The 17,742-nt window shown below is 46.4% G+C and overlaps 1 protein-coding gene across 5 annotated transcripts in view; it reads left to right on the top strand.

The window, feature by feature from the left end:
* The window catches only part of LOC140207336 (uncharacterized), a 69,563-nt gene that overhangs the window by 42,675 nt on the left and 9,146 nt on the right, over positions 1-17,742 (top strand). For all 5 annotated transcript variants that reach the window (XM_072275867.1, XM_072275866.1, XM_072275865.1 and 2 more), the window contains 2 exons: positions 14,706-14,822; positions 15,920-16,072. In XM_072275867.1, coding sequence (XP_072131968.1) covers positions 14,706-14,822; positions 15,920-16,072 — 270 coding nt within the window. The remainder of the gene's footprint in view (positions 1-14,705; positions 14,823-15,919; positions 16,073-17,742) is intronic.

Below are 17,742 nucleotides of genomic sequence, written 5' to 3'. Positions count from 1 at the left end.
AATCAGGAAAACAATGGAGGAGGAACGTTACCCCGCTGTCAATGGGGGGGGGGGGGGGAACGACGGCGTTTGCCTCCGGTTTTGGAGCGAACCGGCTTCCTGGCGAGTTGCCAGCGGCCGCAGCTGGGAGCTACGCAGTTAGCAGCCGCCAACAAACCCAGCCCAAATCGGCAGTAAAACTCCACACCGAGTTTCCACACCAGCGCCGTCAGTCACTCGGTTGTCCAAGAGACTTTTAGAGCCACCTCCAAAGTATTCCACGAACTTTATCCAGTAGTTTTGCCTCGATTTCTCCCAGCTCAGTCAGCACAGCTCCTCTCTGTGTCTGACCCCGGGAGTGTGTGTTGGGACGGTGTGGAGGGAGATTCACTCTGTGTCCGACCCCGGGAGTGTGTGATGGGACGGTGTGAAGGGAGATTCACTCTGTGTCTGACCCCGTGAGTGTGTGATGGGAAGGTGTGGAGGGAGATTCACTCTGTGTTTGACCCCGGGAGGGTGTGATGTGACGGTGTGGAGCGCGTTTCACTCGGTGTCTGACCCCGAGAGTGTGGGATGGATGGTTTGGAGGGAGCTCCACTCTGTAACTCACCCCGGTAATGTGTGATGGGACAGTGTGGAGGGAGATTCACTCTGTGTCTGACCCCGGGAATGTGTGGAGGGTCACTGCGGATGAAGATTCACTCTGTGCCTGACCCCGGGAGTGTTTGATGCGACGCTGTGGAGGGAGATTCTCTCTGTGTCTGATCCCGGGTGTGTGATGGGATGGTGTGGAGGGAGATTCACACTGTGTCTCACGCTGGGAATGTGTGATGGGACGGTGTGGAGGGAGATTCACTCTGTGTCTGACACCGGGAGGGTGTGACGTGACGGTGTGGAGCGCGTTTCACTCGGTGCCTGACCCCGGGAGTGTGGGGTGGATGGTTTGGAGGGTGCTCCACTCTGTAGCTCACCCCGGTAATGTGTGATGGGACAGTGTGGAGGGAGATTCACTCTCTGGCTCACCCTTGTAATGTGTGATGGGATTGTGCGGAGGGAGCATCACTCTGTATCTGACCCTGTTTGTGTGTGATGGGACGGTGTGGAGGGATATTCAATCTGTGACAGACCCGGGATTGCGTGATGGGACGGTGTGAAGGGAGATTTGCACAGTGTTTGACATATGGAAAGATTGATGCGAAGTTGTTGGGCGACATTCTCTTTGCGTTTATCTCTTGCGTGTTTGGTAGTAGAGTGTGGAGGGATATTCACTCTGTGTTTTTCCTAGGTGTGTGGGACGGGACAATGTGGTGGGAGCTTCACTCTGTACCCGATCCCGGAAGTGTGCGATAGGACAGTGTGGAGGGAAATTCAGTCTGTTTCTGAGCCCGGGAATCTGTGATCGGAGAGTGTGGAGCGAGTGTCTGACCACTGATGTGTTTGAGGGGACTGTGTCGATCATGCTTCAATCTGTTTCTGACACCGTGATTGTGTCCTGAGACGGTGTGGAGTGAGCTTTACTCTGTGTCTGACCCCGGGAGTGTGTGTTGGGACGGTGTGGAGGGAGATTCACTCTGTGTCCGACCCCGGGAGTGTGTGATGGGACGGTGCGGAGGGGGATTCGCTCTGTATCTGACCGCGTGAGTGTGCGATGGGACGGTGTGGAGGGAGATTCGCGCTGTGTCTAACTCCGGGAGTGTGTGATGGAACGGTGTGGACGGAACTTCACTCTGTGTCTGAACACTGGAGTAAGAGATGGGACGGTGTGGAGGGAGATTCAGAAGTTACGACAGGACATTGATGCGATGCCAAACTGGGTTGAGAAATGGTAGATGGAGTTTAACATTGATAAGTGTGAGATGGTTCCTTTTGGTAGGTCAAATATCATGGCAGAATATAACATTAATGTTTAGACTCTTGGCAGTGTGGAGGATCGGAGGGATCTTGGGGTCCGAGTCAATCGGACACTCAAATCCTGTGTAGGTTGACTCTCTGGTTAATAAGGCGTACGGTGTATTAGCCTTCAACAATCGTGGAATTAATTTTGGGAACCGAGTGGTAATATTGCAGCTATATAGTGCACTGGTCAGACCACACCTTGTGTACTGTGCTCAGTTCTGGTCGCTTCACTACAGGAAGGATAGGAAGCCACAGAAGGGGTGCAGAGGAGATTTACAAGGATGTGGCCTGGATTGGGGAGCATGCCTTATGAGAATAGGTTGAGTGGGCTCGGCCTTTTCTCCTTGGAGCGACGGAGGATGAGAGGTGACCTGATAGAGATGTATAAGATTATGAGAGGGAATGATCATATGGATAGTCAGAGTATTTTTTTTTTCACAGTCCTGAAATGATTGCCACAAGAGGACGCAGGCTTAAGGTACTGGATAGTAGGTACAGAGGAGATGGCAGGGGTAAGGTTTTTACTCAGAGAGTGGTGGAGGCAGATGCGATAGGGTCTTTTAAGAGACTTCTGGATCGGTACATGATGTTTAGTAAAATAGAGGGCTATAGGTAAGCCTAGTAATTTCTTCGTCGCTCCAGCACACCCTCTTTCTTAATATCTACATGCTCAAGCTTTTCAGTCCGCTGCAAGTCATCACAACAATCACCAAGATGCTTTTCCATAGTGAATGCTGAAGTAAAGTATTCATTAAGTACCTCTGCTGTTTCCTCCGATTCCATGCACACTTTCCCACTGTCACACTTGATAGGTCCTATTCTTTCAAGTCTTATCTTCTTGCTCTTCACATACCTGTAGAATGCTTGGGCTTTCCTTAATCCTGCCCGCCCAGGCCTTCTCGTCTTCCCTTCTGGCTCTCCTAATTACCTTCTTAAGCTGCTTCCAGTTAGCCTTATAACTTTTAGGTGTCTAACATTCCCTGGCTCTCTAATCCTTCTGTCAGCATTTCTTCTCTTCTTGACTAGATTAATTACAGCCTTTATACACCAGTTTTCCAAGCTTCAAGTAGCCATCTGTGAGTCTCTTAGAAAACAAAACGATCGTTTCCGTATCCACTACAGCCACCGGCAGCCTATTCCACATACTCACCACTCTCTGCGTAAAAAAAAGGAAAAAAAAAAAAAAGCTTACCCCTGAGACCTCCTCTGTACGTGCTTCCAAGCACTTTAAAACTATGCCCTGTTTTGGCTGCCATTTCAGCCCGTGGAAAAGCTTCTGACTCTCCACACTATCAATGCCTCTCATTGTCTTGTACACCTCTATCAGGTCACCTCTCGTCCTCCGTCGCTCCAAGGAGAAAAGGACAATTCTCTCAACCTTTTCTCATAAGGCATGTTCCTCAGTCCATGCAACATCCTTGTAAATCCTCTCTGCACGGTTTTTGTGGCTTCCTCTTACTTCCTCGAGTGAGGTGACCAGAACTAAGCACAGTACTCCAAGTACGGTTGACCAAGACCCTACATAGCTGCAACTTTAACTCTCGGCTCTTAAACTCAGTCCCACGATTGATGAAGGCCAATACACTTCATGCGTTTTTAACCATGGTGTCAACTTGCAGAGCAGCTTTGAGTGTCCTATGGACTCGGACCTCAAAATCCCTCTGATCATCCACAGTGCCAAGAGTCTTGCATGAATGCTATATTCTGCCATCATATTTGGCCTACCAGAATAAACCACCTCACACTTATCTAGGTTAAACTCCATCTGCCACTTATAGCCCAATTTTACATTCTATCAATGTCCCGTTTTAAATTCTGATAGCCTTCCACACTATCCACAACACCCCCATCCATGTGTCATCAGCAAATTTACTAACTCATCCCCCCACTTCCTCATCGAGGCCATTCATAAAAAAATAATTACCAAGTTTTTAAAGCTTTCGTAAGCTCTTCTTTTCTTCTTGTCGTGATTTAAAACAGACTTTGTATTACACGGATCTTGTACCCTACCATCTTTCCCATGTCTCATTGGAACTTACCCACTCAGAACATTTGCCACATTTCTTCCGTACGTTTCCCCGAGAACACCTGTTTCCAACTTATCTTCCAACTTCCTGCCTAATAGCCTCATATTTCCCCTTACTCCAATTAAACGGTTGCCTAACTTGTCTTTTCCTATCCCTGTGTAATACTATGGTAAAGGAGATAGAATTGTGATCACTATCTAAAAATGCTCGCCCATTGAGAGACCTGACACTTGACCAGGTTCATTTCCCAATACCAGATCAAGTGCAGCCTCTCCTCATGTAGGCCTATCTACATATTGTGTCAAGACACCCTCCCGAACACACCTAACAGACTGTACCCCATCTGAACCCCTCACCCTAGGGGGATGCCGATCATTATTTGGGGAATTAAAATCTCCTACCACAGCAACCCTGTTTTTATTACTCCTTTCCAGAATCTGTCTCCCTATCTGCTCCCCGATGTCCCTGTTACTATTGGGTGCTCTATGAAAAATATCCAGTGGAGTTATTGACTCCTTCCTGTTCCTAACTTCCATCCACAGAGATTCCGTAGACAACCTCTCCATGAGTTCCTCCTTTTCCACATCCCTGCCGGTGTCTCTGATCAACACCCACCTCTTTTGCCTCCCTCTCTATCCTTTCTGAAACATCTAAAGCTCGCACTTGAAGTAAGCTATTCCTGCCTCTGCACTCTGCAAGTTTATGTAATGGCAACAACATCGTAGCTCCAACTGCCGATCCATGCTCTGAGCTCATCCGCTTTATTCATAATGTTCCTCGTATTAATTTAAACACATCTCAAGCCATCAGTCAGAGCGCGTACCTTCTCTATCACCTGCGTATCCTCCCTTTCGCAATGTCTCCAAACTTTCTCTGTTTGTGAGTCAAAATCCCTTTCCTCCATCTCTTCAGTTTGGTTCCCAACCCCTGGCATTCTAGTTTAAAATCTCCCCAGTAGCTTAGCAAATCTTTCCGCCAGGATATTGATCCCCCTCGGATTCAAGTGCAACTCCTCATTTTGGTACAGGTCACACGTGCCCCAGAAGAAGTCCTAGTGATCCAGAAGTCTAAATCCCTGCCCCCCTCCTCCAATCTCTCAGCCACTCATTTATCCTCCACCTCATTCAATTCCTATACTCACTGTCACGTGGCACAGGGAATATTCCCGAGATTCCTACCTTTGAGGTCCTGCTTCTCAACTTCTTTGTGAAGTTAAGAAATGGCAAGGATAAAAAGCCACTAACAGCAGCAGTTATATACATGCCTCGAAACAACAGCCGGGATGTGGACTACCAGTTAGAGCTGGAAATACAAAAAGCGTGACAGAAGGAAATCGTCAAGATAATTATGGGGAATTTTAATATGAAAGTGGATTGGGAAAGTCAGGAAGGTACTCGATCTCAGGAAAGGGAGATTATAGAATGCCCACGGGATGGCGTTTTGGAGCAACATGTCCATACGTCCACCAGGGGATCGGCTGTTTTGGATTGGGTGCTGTGTAATGAATCTGAGGCGATTAAGTTCAGTTTCAAATTTGAAAAGGAGAAGTTGGTGCCAGGTGTAACAATATCTCAGTGGAACAAAGTTAATTACAGTGGTATGAGTGATGAACTGGCCCAAGTCGAATGGAAAAGTAAGCTAGATGGAAGGACGGTAGAGCAGAATTGGATGGAATTCCTACAACAAGTATACCGAGTTGGATACTGTTGCGGGGGATGGCTTACCTGGGACAAGCTGCGGCGGCCGGATCTCTGGCACTGAGTCTGGTTCTTCAGTGCAGAAGGGAGGGTTGAAGAAGATGAGAGCGGTAGTGATAGGGGACGCGATAGTTATAGGTACAGAAGGGCGGTTCTGTGGTCGTGACAGAGACTCCCGGATAGTTTGCTGCCTCCCGGGTGCCAGGGTCAGGGATGTCTCTGATCGCGTGCACAGCATTCTAAAGTGGGAGGGTGAACTGCCACATGTCATGGTGCACACCGGTACCAATGACGTAGGAAGAAAGAGAGAGGAGGTCCTGAAGAGTGAGTATAGAGAGCTTGGTAGGAATTTAAAATGCGGGACCTCAAGGGTGGTAATCTCAGGATTGCTACCTGTGCTACGTGACAGTGGGGGAAAGAATAGGATGCTATTGCAGATTAACAAGTGGCTGAGGTAGTAGTGTAGGGGGCAGAGTTTCAGAGTTCAGTATCATTGGGACCTCTTCTGGGGCAAGTGGGATCTGTACAAGAGAGACGGGTTACACCTAAACTACAAAGGGACCAATATCCTTGCAGGGAGGTTTTATAGTGCGATTGGGGAGGGTTTAAATTAGATTCGCCAGGGGATGGGAACCAGAGTGTCAGAGCAGATAGTGGAGCGGGGGTGAAAATAAATAATGTTAAAGTTCATACAAAGTCACAAATAGAAGGGTTGTGTAGGAGAGTAGGGGAGATTCAAACAAGCAGACATGACTTGAGAGTTAGGGGGCAAAAGTTCAGGGGTAACACGAGGAGGAACGTTTTTACACGGAGAGTGGTGGCTGTGTGGAACGAGCTTCCAGTAGCAGTGGTTGAGGCTGGTTCGATATTGTCATTTAAAGAAAAATTGGGTAGGTATATGGACAGAAAAGGAATGGAGGGCTATGAGCTGAGTGCAGGTTGGTGAGACTAGGTGAGAGTAAGCGTTCGGCATGGTCTAGAAGGGCCGAGATGGCCTCTTTCCGTGCTGTAACTGATATATGGTTATATGGTTATATGTGTGTGGTGGTAATAATATTCGGAGGTGTGTCTATTTTACGGATGACACCATGATATGTGGAGGAGCAGGAAGTGTTGAACAAACGGAAAAGTTGCACAGGGACATGGTCAGTTTTGGAGAGTGGGCAAAAAAAAAATAATGGCAGATGAGATACTATGTTAGGAAATTGTCGCGGACAAACGATGCTCGGACCCGGAGTGAGAGAGCCGTAGAAAATTCTTTATTTGTCACATGATATCATGGGGAGCACAGCCCCTAAAATCGGGATCCTGGAGCTCCCTCAGACAAGAAAACTCAGTGATATTTTTCATCAACGGTACGTGACAAGAGACACTTGTGTGGATTTTTTTTTTTTGCAGAAGTAAAGGTCACGTGCTTCAGGACATTGTATGGTCAGATAATTCCTTGTTTGAACTTTTGTCTAGCATTTTCAGAGAACGCTACCGAATAGCAAAGTAGCAAAAATATGTGCCTGAGCAGCTACACATTTGACTGAAGTGTTAGTTCTCAGGCCAGCTGGCTCAACCGCGGACACATAAAAATTCTCAGAACAAGGAAGTACAGATGCAATTATTTTTATATCTCGGTTGCGAGGCACAGTTCAGTCACACAGAGTACATTAGTTACAGATAAATGATTGTAAACTTCGAATTCACATTTTAAAACAAATCATTAGCTCCCTCAATGCCCATTACAATGTAAGGCCTTGATATTTTCTTCCACAGAAGTGTACGGCTGTACAGTTTGGAAGAAGAAATAATCGAGCAGATTATTGTTTAGATGGGGAGAAAATTCAAAAAGTGCAAAGGGACTTGGTGGGGGGGGGGTCCTCCTGCAATACACCCTAAAGGTTAACCACCAGCTTGGATCGGCTGTGAGGAAAGCGAATGCTATGTTAGCGTTCATTTCAAAAGAAATAATGCGTAAGAGAAAGGAGGTGTTGCTGAGTCTCTATGGGGCACTGGTGTGACCTCATTTGGAAAACTGTGTGCAGTCTTGCGCCCCCTATCTTAGAAGGGATGTACTGATGTTGGAGGAAGTTCAGGAAAGATTCACCAGGATTATTCCTGGAATGCAGGGGCTAAGATAGGAGGAACTTGTGTCGGCTCATGTACTGTATTCATCAGCGTACAGAAGAATGAGTGGGGTTATCATAGAAACATTTCGAATGTTGAAAGGGTTGGACAGAGTAGATGTGGAAAGGCTGTTTCCCTTGGTGGGTGAGTCCAGGATAAGAGGCCGCAGTCTTTGGATAAGAGCATATCCATTTGAAACAGCGATGAGGAGAAATGTTTTAGCCAGGGATGGGAGCTCAACGTACAGGGATATTCAATATTCAGGAGGGATAGACATGAAGGAAGGGGAGGTGGGGTGGCGTTGCTGGTTAAAGAAGAGATTAACGCAATAGAAAGGAAGGACATAAGCCGGGAAGATGTGGAATCGATATGGGTAGAGCTGCGTAACACTAAGGGGCAGAAGACGCTGGTGGGAGTTGTTTACAGGCCACCTAACAGTAGTAGTGAGGTCGGAGATGGTATTAAACAGGAAATTAGAAATGTGTGCAATAAAGGAACAGCAGTTATAATGGGTGACTTCAATCTACATGTAGATTGGGTGAACCAAATTGGTAAAGGTGCTGAGGAAGAGGATTTCTTGGAATGTATGCGGGATGGTTTTTTCAACCAACATGTCGAGGAACCAACTAGAGAGCAGGCTATTCTGGACTGGGTTTTGAGCAATGGGGAAGGGTTAATTAGCAATCTTGTCGTGAGAGGCCCCTTGGGTAAGAGTGACCATAATATGGTGGAATTCTTTATTAAGATGGAGAGTGACATAGTTAATTCAGAAACAAAGGTTCTGAACTTAAACAGGGGTAACTTTGAAGGTATGAGACGTGAATTAGCTAAGATAGACTGGCAAAGGACACTTAAAGGATTGACGGTGGGTATGCAATGGCAAGCATTTAAAGATCGCATGGATGAACTACAACAATTGTTCATCCCAGTTTGGCAAAAAGAATAAATCAAGGAAGGTAGTGCACCCGTGGCTGACAAGAGAAATTACGGATAGTATCAATTCCAAAGAAGAAGCATACAAATTAGCCAGAGAAAGTGGCTCACCTGAGGACTGGGAGAAATTCAGAGTTCAGTAGAGGAGGACAAAGGGCTTAATTAGGAAGGGGAAAAAAGATTATGAGAGAAAACTGGCAGGAAACATAAAAACGGACTGTAAAAGCTTTTATAGATATGTAAAAAGGAAAAGACGGGTAAAGACAAATGTAGGTCCCCTGCAGACAGAAACAGGTGAATTGATTACGGGGAGCAAGGATATGGCAGACCAATTGAATAATTACTTTGGTTCTGTCTTCACTAAGGAGGACATAAATAATCTTCCAGAAATAGTAGGGGACAGAGGGTCCAGTGAGATGGAGGAACTGAGCGAAATACATGTTAGTAGGGAAGTGGTGTTAGGTAAATTGAAGGGATTGAAGGCAGATAAATCCCCAGGGCCAGATGGTCTGCATCCCGGGGTGCTTAAGGAAGTAGCCCAAGAAATAGTGGATGCATTAGTGATAATTTTTCAAAACTCGTTAGATTCTGGACTAGTGCCTGAGGATTGGAGGGTGGCTAATGTAACTCCACTTTTTAAAAAAGGAGGGAGAGAGAAACCCGGGAATTATAGACCGGTTAGCCTAACGTCAGTGGTGGGGAAACTGCTGGAGTCAGTTATCAAGGATGTGATAACAGCACATTTGGAAAGCGGTGAAATGATCGGACAAAGTCAGCATGGATTTGTGAAAGGAAAATCATGTCTGACGAATCTCATAGAATTTTTTGAGGATGTAACTAGTAGAGTGGATAGGGGAGAACCAGTGGATGTGGTATATTTGGATTTTCAGAAGGCTTTTGACAAGGTCCCACACAGGAGATTAGTGTGCAAACTTAAAGCACACGGTATTGGGGGTAAGGTATTGGTGTGGGTGGAGAGTTGGTTAGCAGGTCAGAGTTCGCCGTAGTGACACCATTCTGCAAGCGTCAGGTGTCATTCGCCCAATATTTTCAAATTGCTAACTCATCTGCCTCGAACACCTCTCTGGAAGTTCATTCAACCTCCTGTCTGTGATGTATAAAAATGATCTTAATGAAATTGTAAATGGGTGCATTCGTGAGTTGTATCAGATACGAAGATGGGCGGTGTTGTGGATCATGTCGAGAACTGGCAAAAAAAATCTCAATGCGACATAGATCAGTCACAGATACAGTTGGAAAAACGGAAGAGCTTAGCCCGTCATGTATCCAATGTTTCAAGAAAAGAACAAAGCAGGAGAACAATAACACAGCTGTGAAAAATAATAAACTCTGAATCCTTCATAGAAACATAGAAACATAGAAAATAGGTGCAGGAGTAGGCCATTCGGCCCTTCGAGCCTGCACCGCCATTTATTATGATCATGGCTGATCATCCAACTCAGAACCCCGCCCCAGCCTTCCCTCCATACCCCCTGCTCCGTAGCCACAAGGGCCATATCTAACTCCCTCTTAAATATAGCTAATGAACTGGCCTCAACTGTTTCCTGTGGCAGAGAATTCCACAGATTCACCACTCTCTGTGTGAAGAAGTTTTTTCCTAATTTCGGTCCTAAAAGGCTTCCTCTCTGTCCTCAAACTGTGGCCCCTCGTTCTGGACTTCCCCAACATCGGGAACAATCTTCCTGCATCTAGCCTGTCCAATCCCTTTAGGATATTATACGTTTCAATCAGATCCCCCCTCAATCTTCTAAATTCCAACGAGTACAAGCCCAGTTCATCCAGTCTTTCTTCATATGAAAGTCCTGCCATCCCAGGAATCAATCTGGTGAACCTTCTTTGTACTCCCTCTATGGCAAGGATGTCTTTCCTCAGATTAGGGGACCAAAACAGCACACAAAACTCCAGGTGTGGTCTCACCAAGGCCTTGTACAACTGCAGTAGTACCTCCCTGCTCCTGTACTCGAATCCTCTCGCTATAAATGCCAGCATACCATTCGCCTTTTTCACCGCCTGCTGTACCTGCATGCCTACTTTCAATGACTGGTGTATAATGACACCCAGGTCTCGTTGCACCTCCCCTTTTCCTAATCGGCCACCATTCAGATAATAATCTGTTTTCCTATTTTTGCCACCAAAGTGGATAACTTCACATTTATCCACATTAAATTGCATCTGCCGTGAATTTGCCCACTCACCCAACCTATCCAAGTCACCCTGCATCCTCTTAGCATCCTCCTCACAGCTAACACTGCCACCCAGCTTCGTGTCATCCGCAAACTTGGAGATGCTGCATTTAACTCCCTCATCCAAGTCATTAATATATATTGTAAACAACTGGGGTCCCAGCACTGAGCCTTGCGGTACCCTACTAGTCACCGCCTGCCATTCTGAAAAGGTCTCGTTTATTCCCACTCTTTGCTTCCTGTCTGCTAACCAATTCTCCACCCACACCAATACCTTACCCCAAATACCGTGTGCTTTAAGTTTGCACACTAATCTCCTGTGTGGGACCTTGTCAAAAGCCTTTTGAAAATCCAAATATACCACATCCACTGGTTCTCCCCTATCCACTCTACTAGTTACATCCTCAAAAAATTCTATGAGATTCGTCAGACATGATTTTCCTTTCACAAATCCATGCTGACTTTGTCCGATCATTTCACCGCTTTCCAAATGTGCTGTTATCACATCCTTGATAACTGACTCCAGCAGTTTCCCCACCACCGACGTTAGGTTAACCGGTCTATAATTCCCCGGTTTCTCTCTCCCTCCTTTTTTTAAAAAGTGGAGTTACATTAGCCACCTTCAGGTTCAGTCGGTGGTGAAGAAAGCGAAATAAATTAGGTGTATTATAGACCACCCAATGGAGAGCGAGACTTGGAGGAGCAAATTTGTAAGGAGATGGCAGATATTTGTTGTCAGAACAAGGTTGTGATTGTGGGAGATTGCAATTGTCCACACATTGACTGGGAAGCCCATTCTGTAAAAGGGCTGGATGGTTTGGAGTTTGTAAAATGTGTGCAAGATAGTTTTTTGCAGCGATACATAGAGGTACCAATTAGAGAAGGGGCAGTGTTGGATATCCTGTTAGGGAATGAGATAGGGCAGGTGACGGGGGTATCTGTTGGAGAGCACTTCGGGTCCAGTGATCACAAGACCTTTGGTTTCAATGTGATTATAGAGAAGGATTGGACTGGGCCCAGGGTTCAGATTTTTGATTGGAGAAAGTCTAACTTTGAGGAGATGAGATAGGATTTAGAAGCAGTGGATTGGGACAATTTGTTTTGTGGGAAGGATATAACAGCTAAATGAAGGACATTTAAAGTTGAAATTTTGAGGGTACAGGATCTTTATGTTCCTGTCAGGTTGAAAGGAAAGGGAAAAGTTTGAGAGAGCCATGGTTTTCAAGGGATATTGGAAACTCGGTTCGGAAAAAGAGAGATGTCTACAATAAATATAGGCAGCATGGAGTAAATGAGGTGCTCGAGGAATATAAAGAATGTAAAAAGAAACTTAAAGAAATTAGAAAAGCTAAAAGAAGATATGAGATTGCTTTGGCAAGTAAGGTGAAAATAAATCCAAAGGGTTTCTACAGATATATTAATAGCAAAAGGATAGTGAGGATAATATTGGTCCCTTAGAGAATCAGAGTGGACAGCTATGTGTGGAACCAAAAGAGATGGGGGAGATTCTGAACAACTTCTTTTCTTCGGTATTCACTAAGGAGAAGGATACTGAATCGTGTAAGGTAAGGGAAACAGGTAGGGAAGTTATGGAAACTATGATGATTAAAGAAGAGGCAGTATTGGCGCTTTTAAGGAATATAAAAGTGGATAAGTCTCCTGGTCCTGACAGGATATTCCCTAGGACATTGAGGAAAGTTAGTGTGGAAATAGCAGGGGCTCTGACAGAAATATTCCAAATGTCATTAGAAACGGGGATGGTGCCGGAGGATTGACATATTGCTCATGTTGTTCCATTGTTTAAAAAGGGTTCTAAGAGTAAACCTAGCAATTATCGGCCTCTGAATTTGACGTTAGTGGTGGGTAAATTGATGGAAAGTATTCTTAGAGATGGTATATATAATTATCTGGATAGACAGGGTCTGATTAGGTACAGTCAACATGGATTTGTGCGTGGAAGGTCACGTTTGACAAATCCTATTGAATTTTTTGAAGAGGTTACTGGGAATATTGACGAGGGTAAAGCGGTGGATGTTGTCTATATGGACTTCAGTAAAGCCTTTGACAAGCTCCCACACGGAAGGTTGGTTAGGAAGGTTCAATCGTTAGGTATTAATATTGAAGTAGCAAAATGGATTCAGCAGTGGCTGGATGAGAGACACCAGAGTGTAGTGGTGGATAACTGTGAGCCAGATTGGAGGTCGGTGACTAGTGGTGTGCCTCCGGGATCTGTACTGGGTCCAATGTTGTTTGTCATTTATATATTAATGATGTGGATGATGGGGTGGTAAATTGGATTAGTAAGTATGCAGATGATACTAAGATAGGTGGAGTTGTGGATAATGAAGTAGGTTTTCAAAGCTTGCAGAGAGATTTAAACCACTTAGAAGAGTGGACTGAAAGATGGCAGATGCAGTTTAATGCTGATAAATGTGAGGTGCTACATTTTGGTAGGACTAATCAAAATAAGACAAACATGGTAAATAGTAGGGCATTGAAGAATGCAGTAGAACAGAGGGATCTAAGAATAATGGCGCATAGTTCCCTGAAGGTGGAATCTCATGTGGATAGGGTGGTGAACAAAGTTTTGGTATGCTGGCCTTTATAAATTAGAGCACTGAGTATACGAGTTGGGATGTAATGGTGAAATTGTATATGGCATTGGTAAGGGCAAATTTGGAGTATTGTGTACAGTTCTGGTCACCGAAATATCGGAAAGATGTCAATAGAATTGAGAGAATACAGAGGAGTTTCACTAAAATGCTGCCTAGGTTTCATCTTCTAGTTAATGAGAAAGGTTGAACAAGTTAGGTATTTATTCTTTGGAACGTAGAAGGTTGTGGGCTGACTTCATATAGGTATTTAAGATTATGAGGGGGATAGATAGAGTTGACGTGGATAGGCTTTTCCATAAGAAGGCATGAACTGAGAGTTAAAGGACGAAAGTTTATGGGCGGGGGGGGGTTCTTTACTCAGAGGGTGGTAGCTGTGTGGAAAGAGCTTCCAGAAAAAAACGGTCGAGGCAGGTTCGATGTTGTCATTTAAAGTTAAATTGGATAGATATATGGACAGGAAATAAATGAAGGTTATGGGCTGAGTGCAGGTCGGTGGACTAGGTGAGAGTAAGAGTTCGGCATGGACTAGAAGGGCCGAGATGGCCTGTTTCCCTGCTGTAATCGTTATATGTTTATATATGTTTATAAATGTTGACATTCATTTATAGAGCTGTAGAATAGAAGAGCAGGGATGTGATGTTGAGGCAGCAAAAGGCACTCGTGAGACACACTTAGAGTAGTGTGTGGTGATTTGAGCTCCTGGGATAAACTGACATAAGACAGGGTTCAGAGAATATTCACGAGAATGACTCCCGGAATGAAAGGGTTGCTGTATGAAGAACATCGGGCAGCTCTTGGGCTGTATTTCCCGGTGATCAGGAGAATGAGAGGCGATCTCATAGAAACGTTCCGAATGCTCAAAAGCCTCAACAGATTAGACATGGACATTTTATTTCCCATGGTAGGGGATTCTAGGACAAGAAGGCACGACTTCAGGATTGAAGGACGTCCTTTTAGAACTGAGTTGTGGGGAAATTACTTCAGTCAGAGAGTGAGAAATCTGTGGAATTTGGTGCCACAAGTGGCTGTGGAGCCAAGTCATTGGATGCATTTCAGGCAGAGATAGATAGGCTCTTGATTAGCCAGCGTTTCAAAGGGTACTGGGAGAAGGCAGAGGAGAGAGGATGACTGGAAGAATGAGATCTGCCCATGATTGAATGGCCGAGCAGACTCGATGGCCGAATAGCCTATTTCTGCTCCTATATCTTTTGGTCTTATGGTCCTGTGGTCGTTGCACAGGTGCGCATGATCAGGAGTCGAAACTGAAGATCGGAAAGAGACTGCACTGTCTGATCTGCCTACTCTGCCTAGTTACGTTCGCACTCATCGTGACAGTGACAGCATTCTCGATCCATGGTGAGTGGAACGGTCTCCGGTGGAGGCAAACCATAAATAAAGAGAGTGGAACAAACTGTTATTGCAAAACACCACAGTGACACGGACACCCCTCTGACCGTAACACGGATTAAAACCTACCACCATAAAACAGACAAGCCTCTAACCGTGATAAGGACACGGCCTTCACCGTAACACAATCAAGACTCATCCTGACACTGACAGGCCATTCACCATAACATGAACAATGCTGTCACCGTAGCACGGTCACGACCTTCAACGAGACACAGATAGACTCCTAACCACGACAAGGACGTGAACATCGCCGTGATACACACATGGCCGTCACCCTGACCGCAACCAACCCCTCACTGTAACATCGACAAGCCTTTGACCGTGTCAATGATAAACTGCTCAAGGCGACACCGAAACATATCTCACAATGACACCGACACGCTCTTCATCGTGACAACATCACATTCCTTAAGGTGATCCGCTCAGCACCGCCTCGTGACAAAGACTCAGATGCCAATGTAACAAACCTTACCGAGGCAGTATCGCCGAAAATAGCGATGCACCGCTCACTGAGGCAATTACCCACACCTCATCCTGACACAAGCAAACCTGTTAACGTGCTACCAAATCACTTTAGCCTGACACCGTCACACCCACCGTGGAAATGACACGCCTCTTACCGTGCCAAAGACACACCCCTCTCTGTGAGACCAGCACACCCCACACCATCGCACAGATACTCACCATGACACCACCAAGCCCCTCTGACATTTCTCTCGCCCTAACATCGAGATACACTTCATTGCGGCCTGGAGCAACTCTCGCCGGGGCACAGAATCACCTATCACGGTGGCACCGCCACGTCCTTCACAGCAACTCGAATATGCCCCGCATGATATTGCCGGAGACCCCCATTGGAACAACAACATAACCTTCACCGACACATTAATATACCCCATCAGCGTGACACGACAGGCCGACGCCACTCACTGTGACGACCTTCAACGTGACACTGACACAAGACTCTCTGTGACCCGCTCAGTAACGTGATGCTGACTCACGTGTCACTGTAAAGGCTAAACATCCTTCACCATCTCTCTCAGTATCACAGATTCGTCAGTCTCAGACCACCCTCGACCGAAACTGCCATGAGTTGAACTCAACCCTTCAGTCCGAGATCAACGAGATGGAAACGAAGTACAAAGCTGTGAACGAAACCAAGGCTCAAATCTGTGAATTGTTGACCAGCAGAAGAGGTGAGGCATCATTCTCATCTTTAACCCGCTCCTCATCACAGGGCAGCCACAGACAGGGGAGGCGTCACTTTGTGTTTGACATCGGGAGTAGTGAAGAGGTGGTGTGGAAGGAGATTTCCTCTGTGTTTGACGCGGGAGTGTGTCATGGTGCTGCGTGGAGGAAGTTTCACTCTGTCACTGAACCCAGAAGAGTGTGACGGGACGGTGTGGAGGTGGATTCCCTCTGTGTCTGACCACGGGATTGTGTGACGTAACATTACAACTTCTGACTCCGGGAAATTCTGATGTGACGGTGGATCCAGCTGCACTCTGTGTCTGACAGGCGGACTGTGTGATCGGACAGGGCCCAGAGAGCTTCACCCCATGTCTGACCCCTGAATGGTATTATGGCACCGTGGAGAGAGAGTTTCACTCTGAATCCGGGAGTGTGTGAGGGGACGGTGCAGAGGGGCGTTCACTTTGTGTCTGATGGGATCGGAGAGAGAGAGAGAGAGAGAGAGAGAGAGAGAGAGAGAGAATGTGTCTGACTCTGGGAGTGTGTGATGGGACAGTGCAGAGGGGAGGTCACTTTATGTTACATCAGATTGTGTGATTGGATGTTGTGAAGGTAGTCTGACCCCGTGAGTGTGCCATGGGAAGTGAGGGCGGAACTTCGCTTTGTGTGTGAACACAAGGGGGTGTGATGGGACGGTTCAGATACAGTTGCCAGGGAGTGTGTGATGAAACGTAAGGAGGGAGAATCACACTTTGTTAGACTCGGTGGTGTGTGATGTGGCCGTGCAGAGGGAGATTCATTCTGTGTCTGACCACGTGAGTGTGGTACTGGACGTGAGGAGGGAGATTCGCACTGTGTTATTCTCGGGAGTGTGTGATGGGACGGTGAGGAGGCAGCTTCCCTCTGTGCCAGACAGTTTGCTCTGTGGTGTGTTGAGAAGATGTAGAGGGAGAATCAGTCTCCCTCTGACATTTGTCGTGTGCGCTAAGGGAATTTCTTTCCGTGTCTAACCCCTGGAGTGTGTGATGGGGTTGCAGAGAGAGAGAGATTCAGAGTGTGTCTGAACAAGGCTGTGTGAGATTGGACTTTGGGGAAGGATCTATATTCTGATATCTTACTCAAGGAGTGTATGAGCGGCCGAGGGGAGGGAGCTTCACTCTGTGTCTGACCCAGAGACTGTGTAATGAAACGGTGGGGAAGGAGTAACACCCAGAATCTGACACGGGAAGAGTGTAATTGGACAGTGTGCAGGAAACATCACTCCACGTCTGACCGCTGGAATGTGTGATAAGCCCATGAGAGAGAGATTCACTCTGTTTCTGACGCAGGGAGTACGTGACGAGGCTTTGTAGAGGGAACTAAACTCGGCGTCTGATTCCCGGAGTGTATGATGTGACAATGTGGACGTGAGCTTCACTCCACGTCTGACGCCTAGAGTGTGTGCTGAGACCGTGGAGAGAGAGATTCCATTTGCGCCTGACCGTTTTAGTCTGTGATCTGATCGTATGCAGGGAGCTTAAATCTGTGTCTCACCCCGTGTGTGTATCATTGGACTCTGTGACACGATGTGCGTGTGATGGGAAGGAATAGCGGAGGTGGGGTGGTGGGTGAGTGCGTTTGGGAGGGAGGTCATGTGTGTGACTGACAGCGGGAACATTGACGCGTGCCTGGATGG

Source organism: Mobula birostris, chromosome 13 (genome assembly GCF_030028105.1).
Source record: "Mobula birostris isolate sMobBir1 chromosome 13, sMobBir1.hap1, whole genome shotgun sequence".
In the NCBI taxonomy this organism is placed as follows: domain Eukaryota; kingdom Metazoa; phylum Chordata; class Chondrichthyes; order Myliobatiformes; family Myliobatidae; genus Mobula; species Mobula birostris.
Note: the sequence above shows the minus strand (reverse complement) of the source record. Positions and strands in the feature narration are given on the sequence as shown.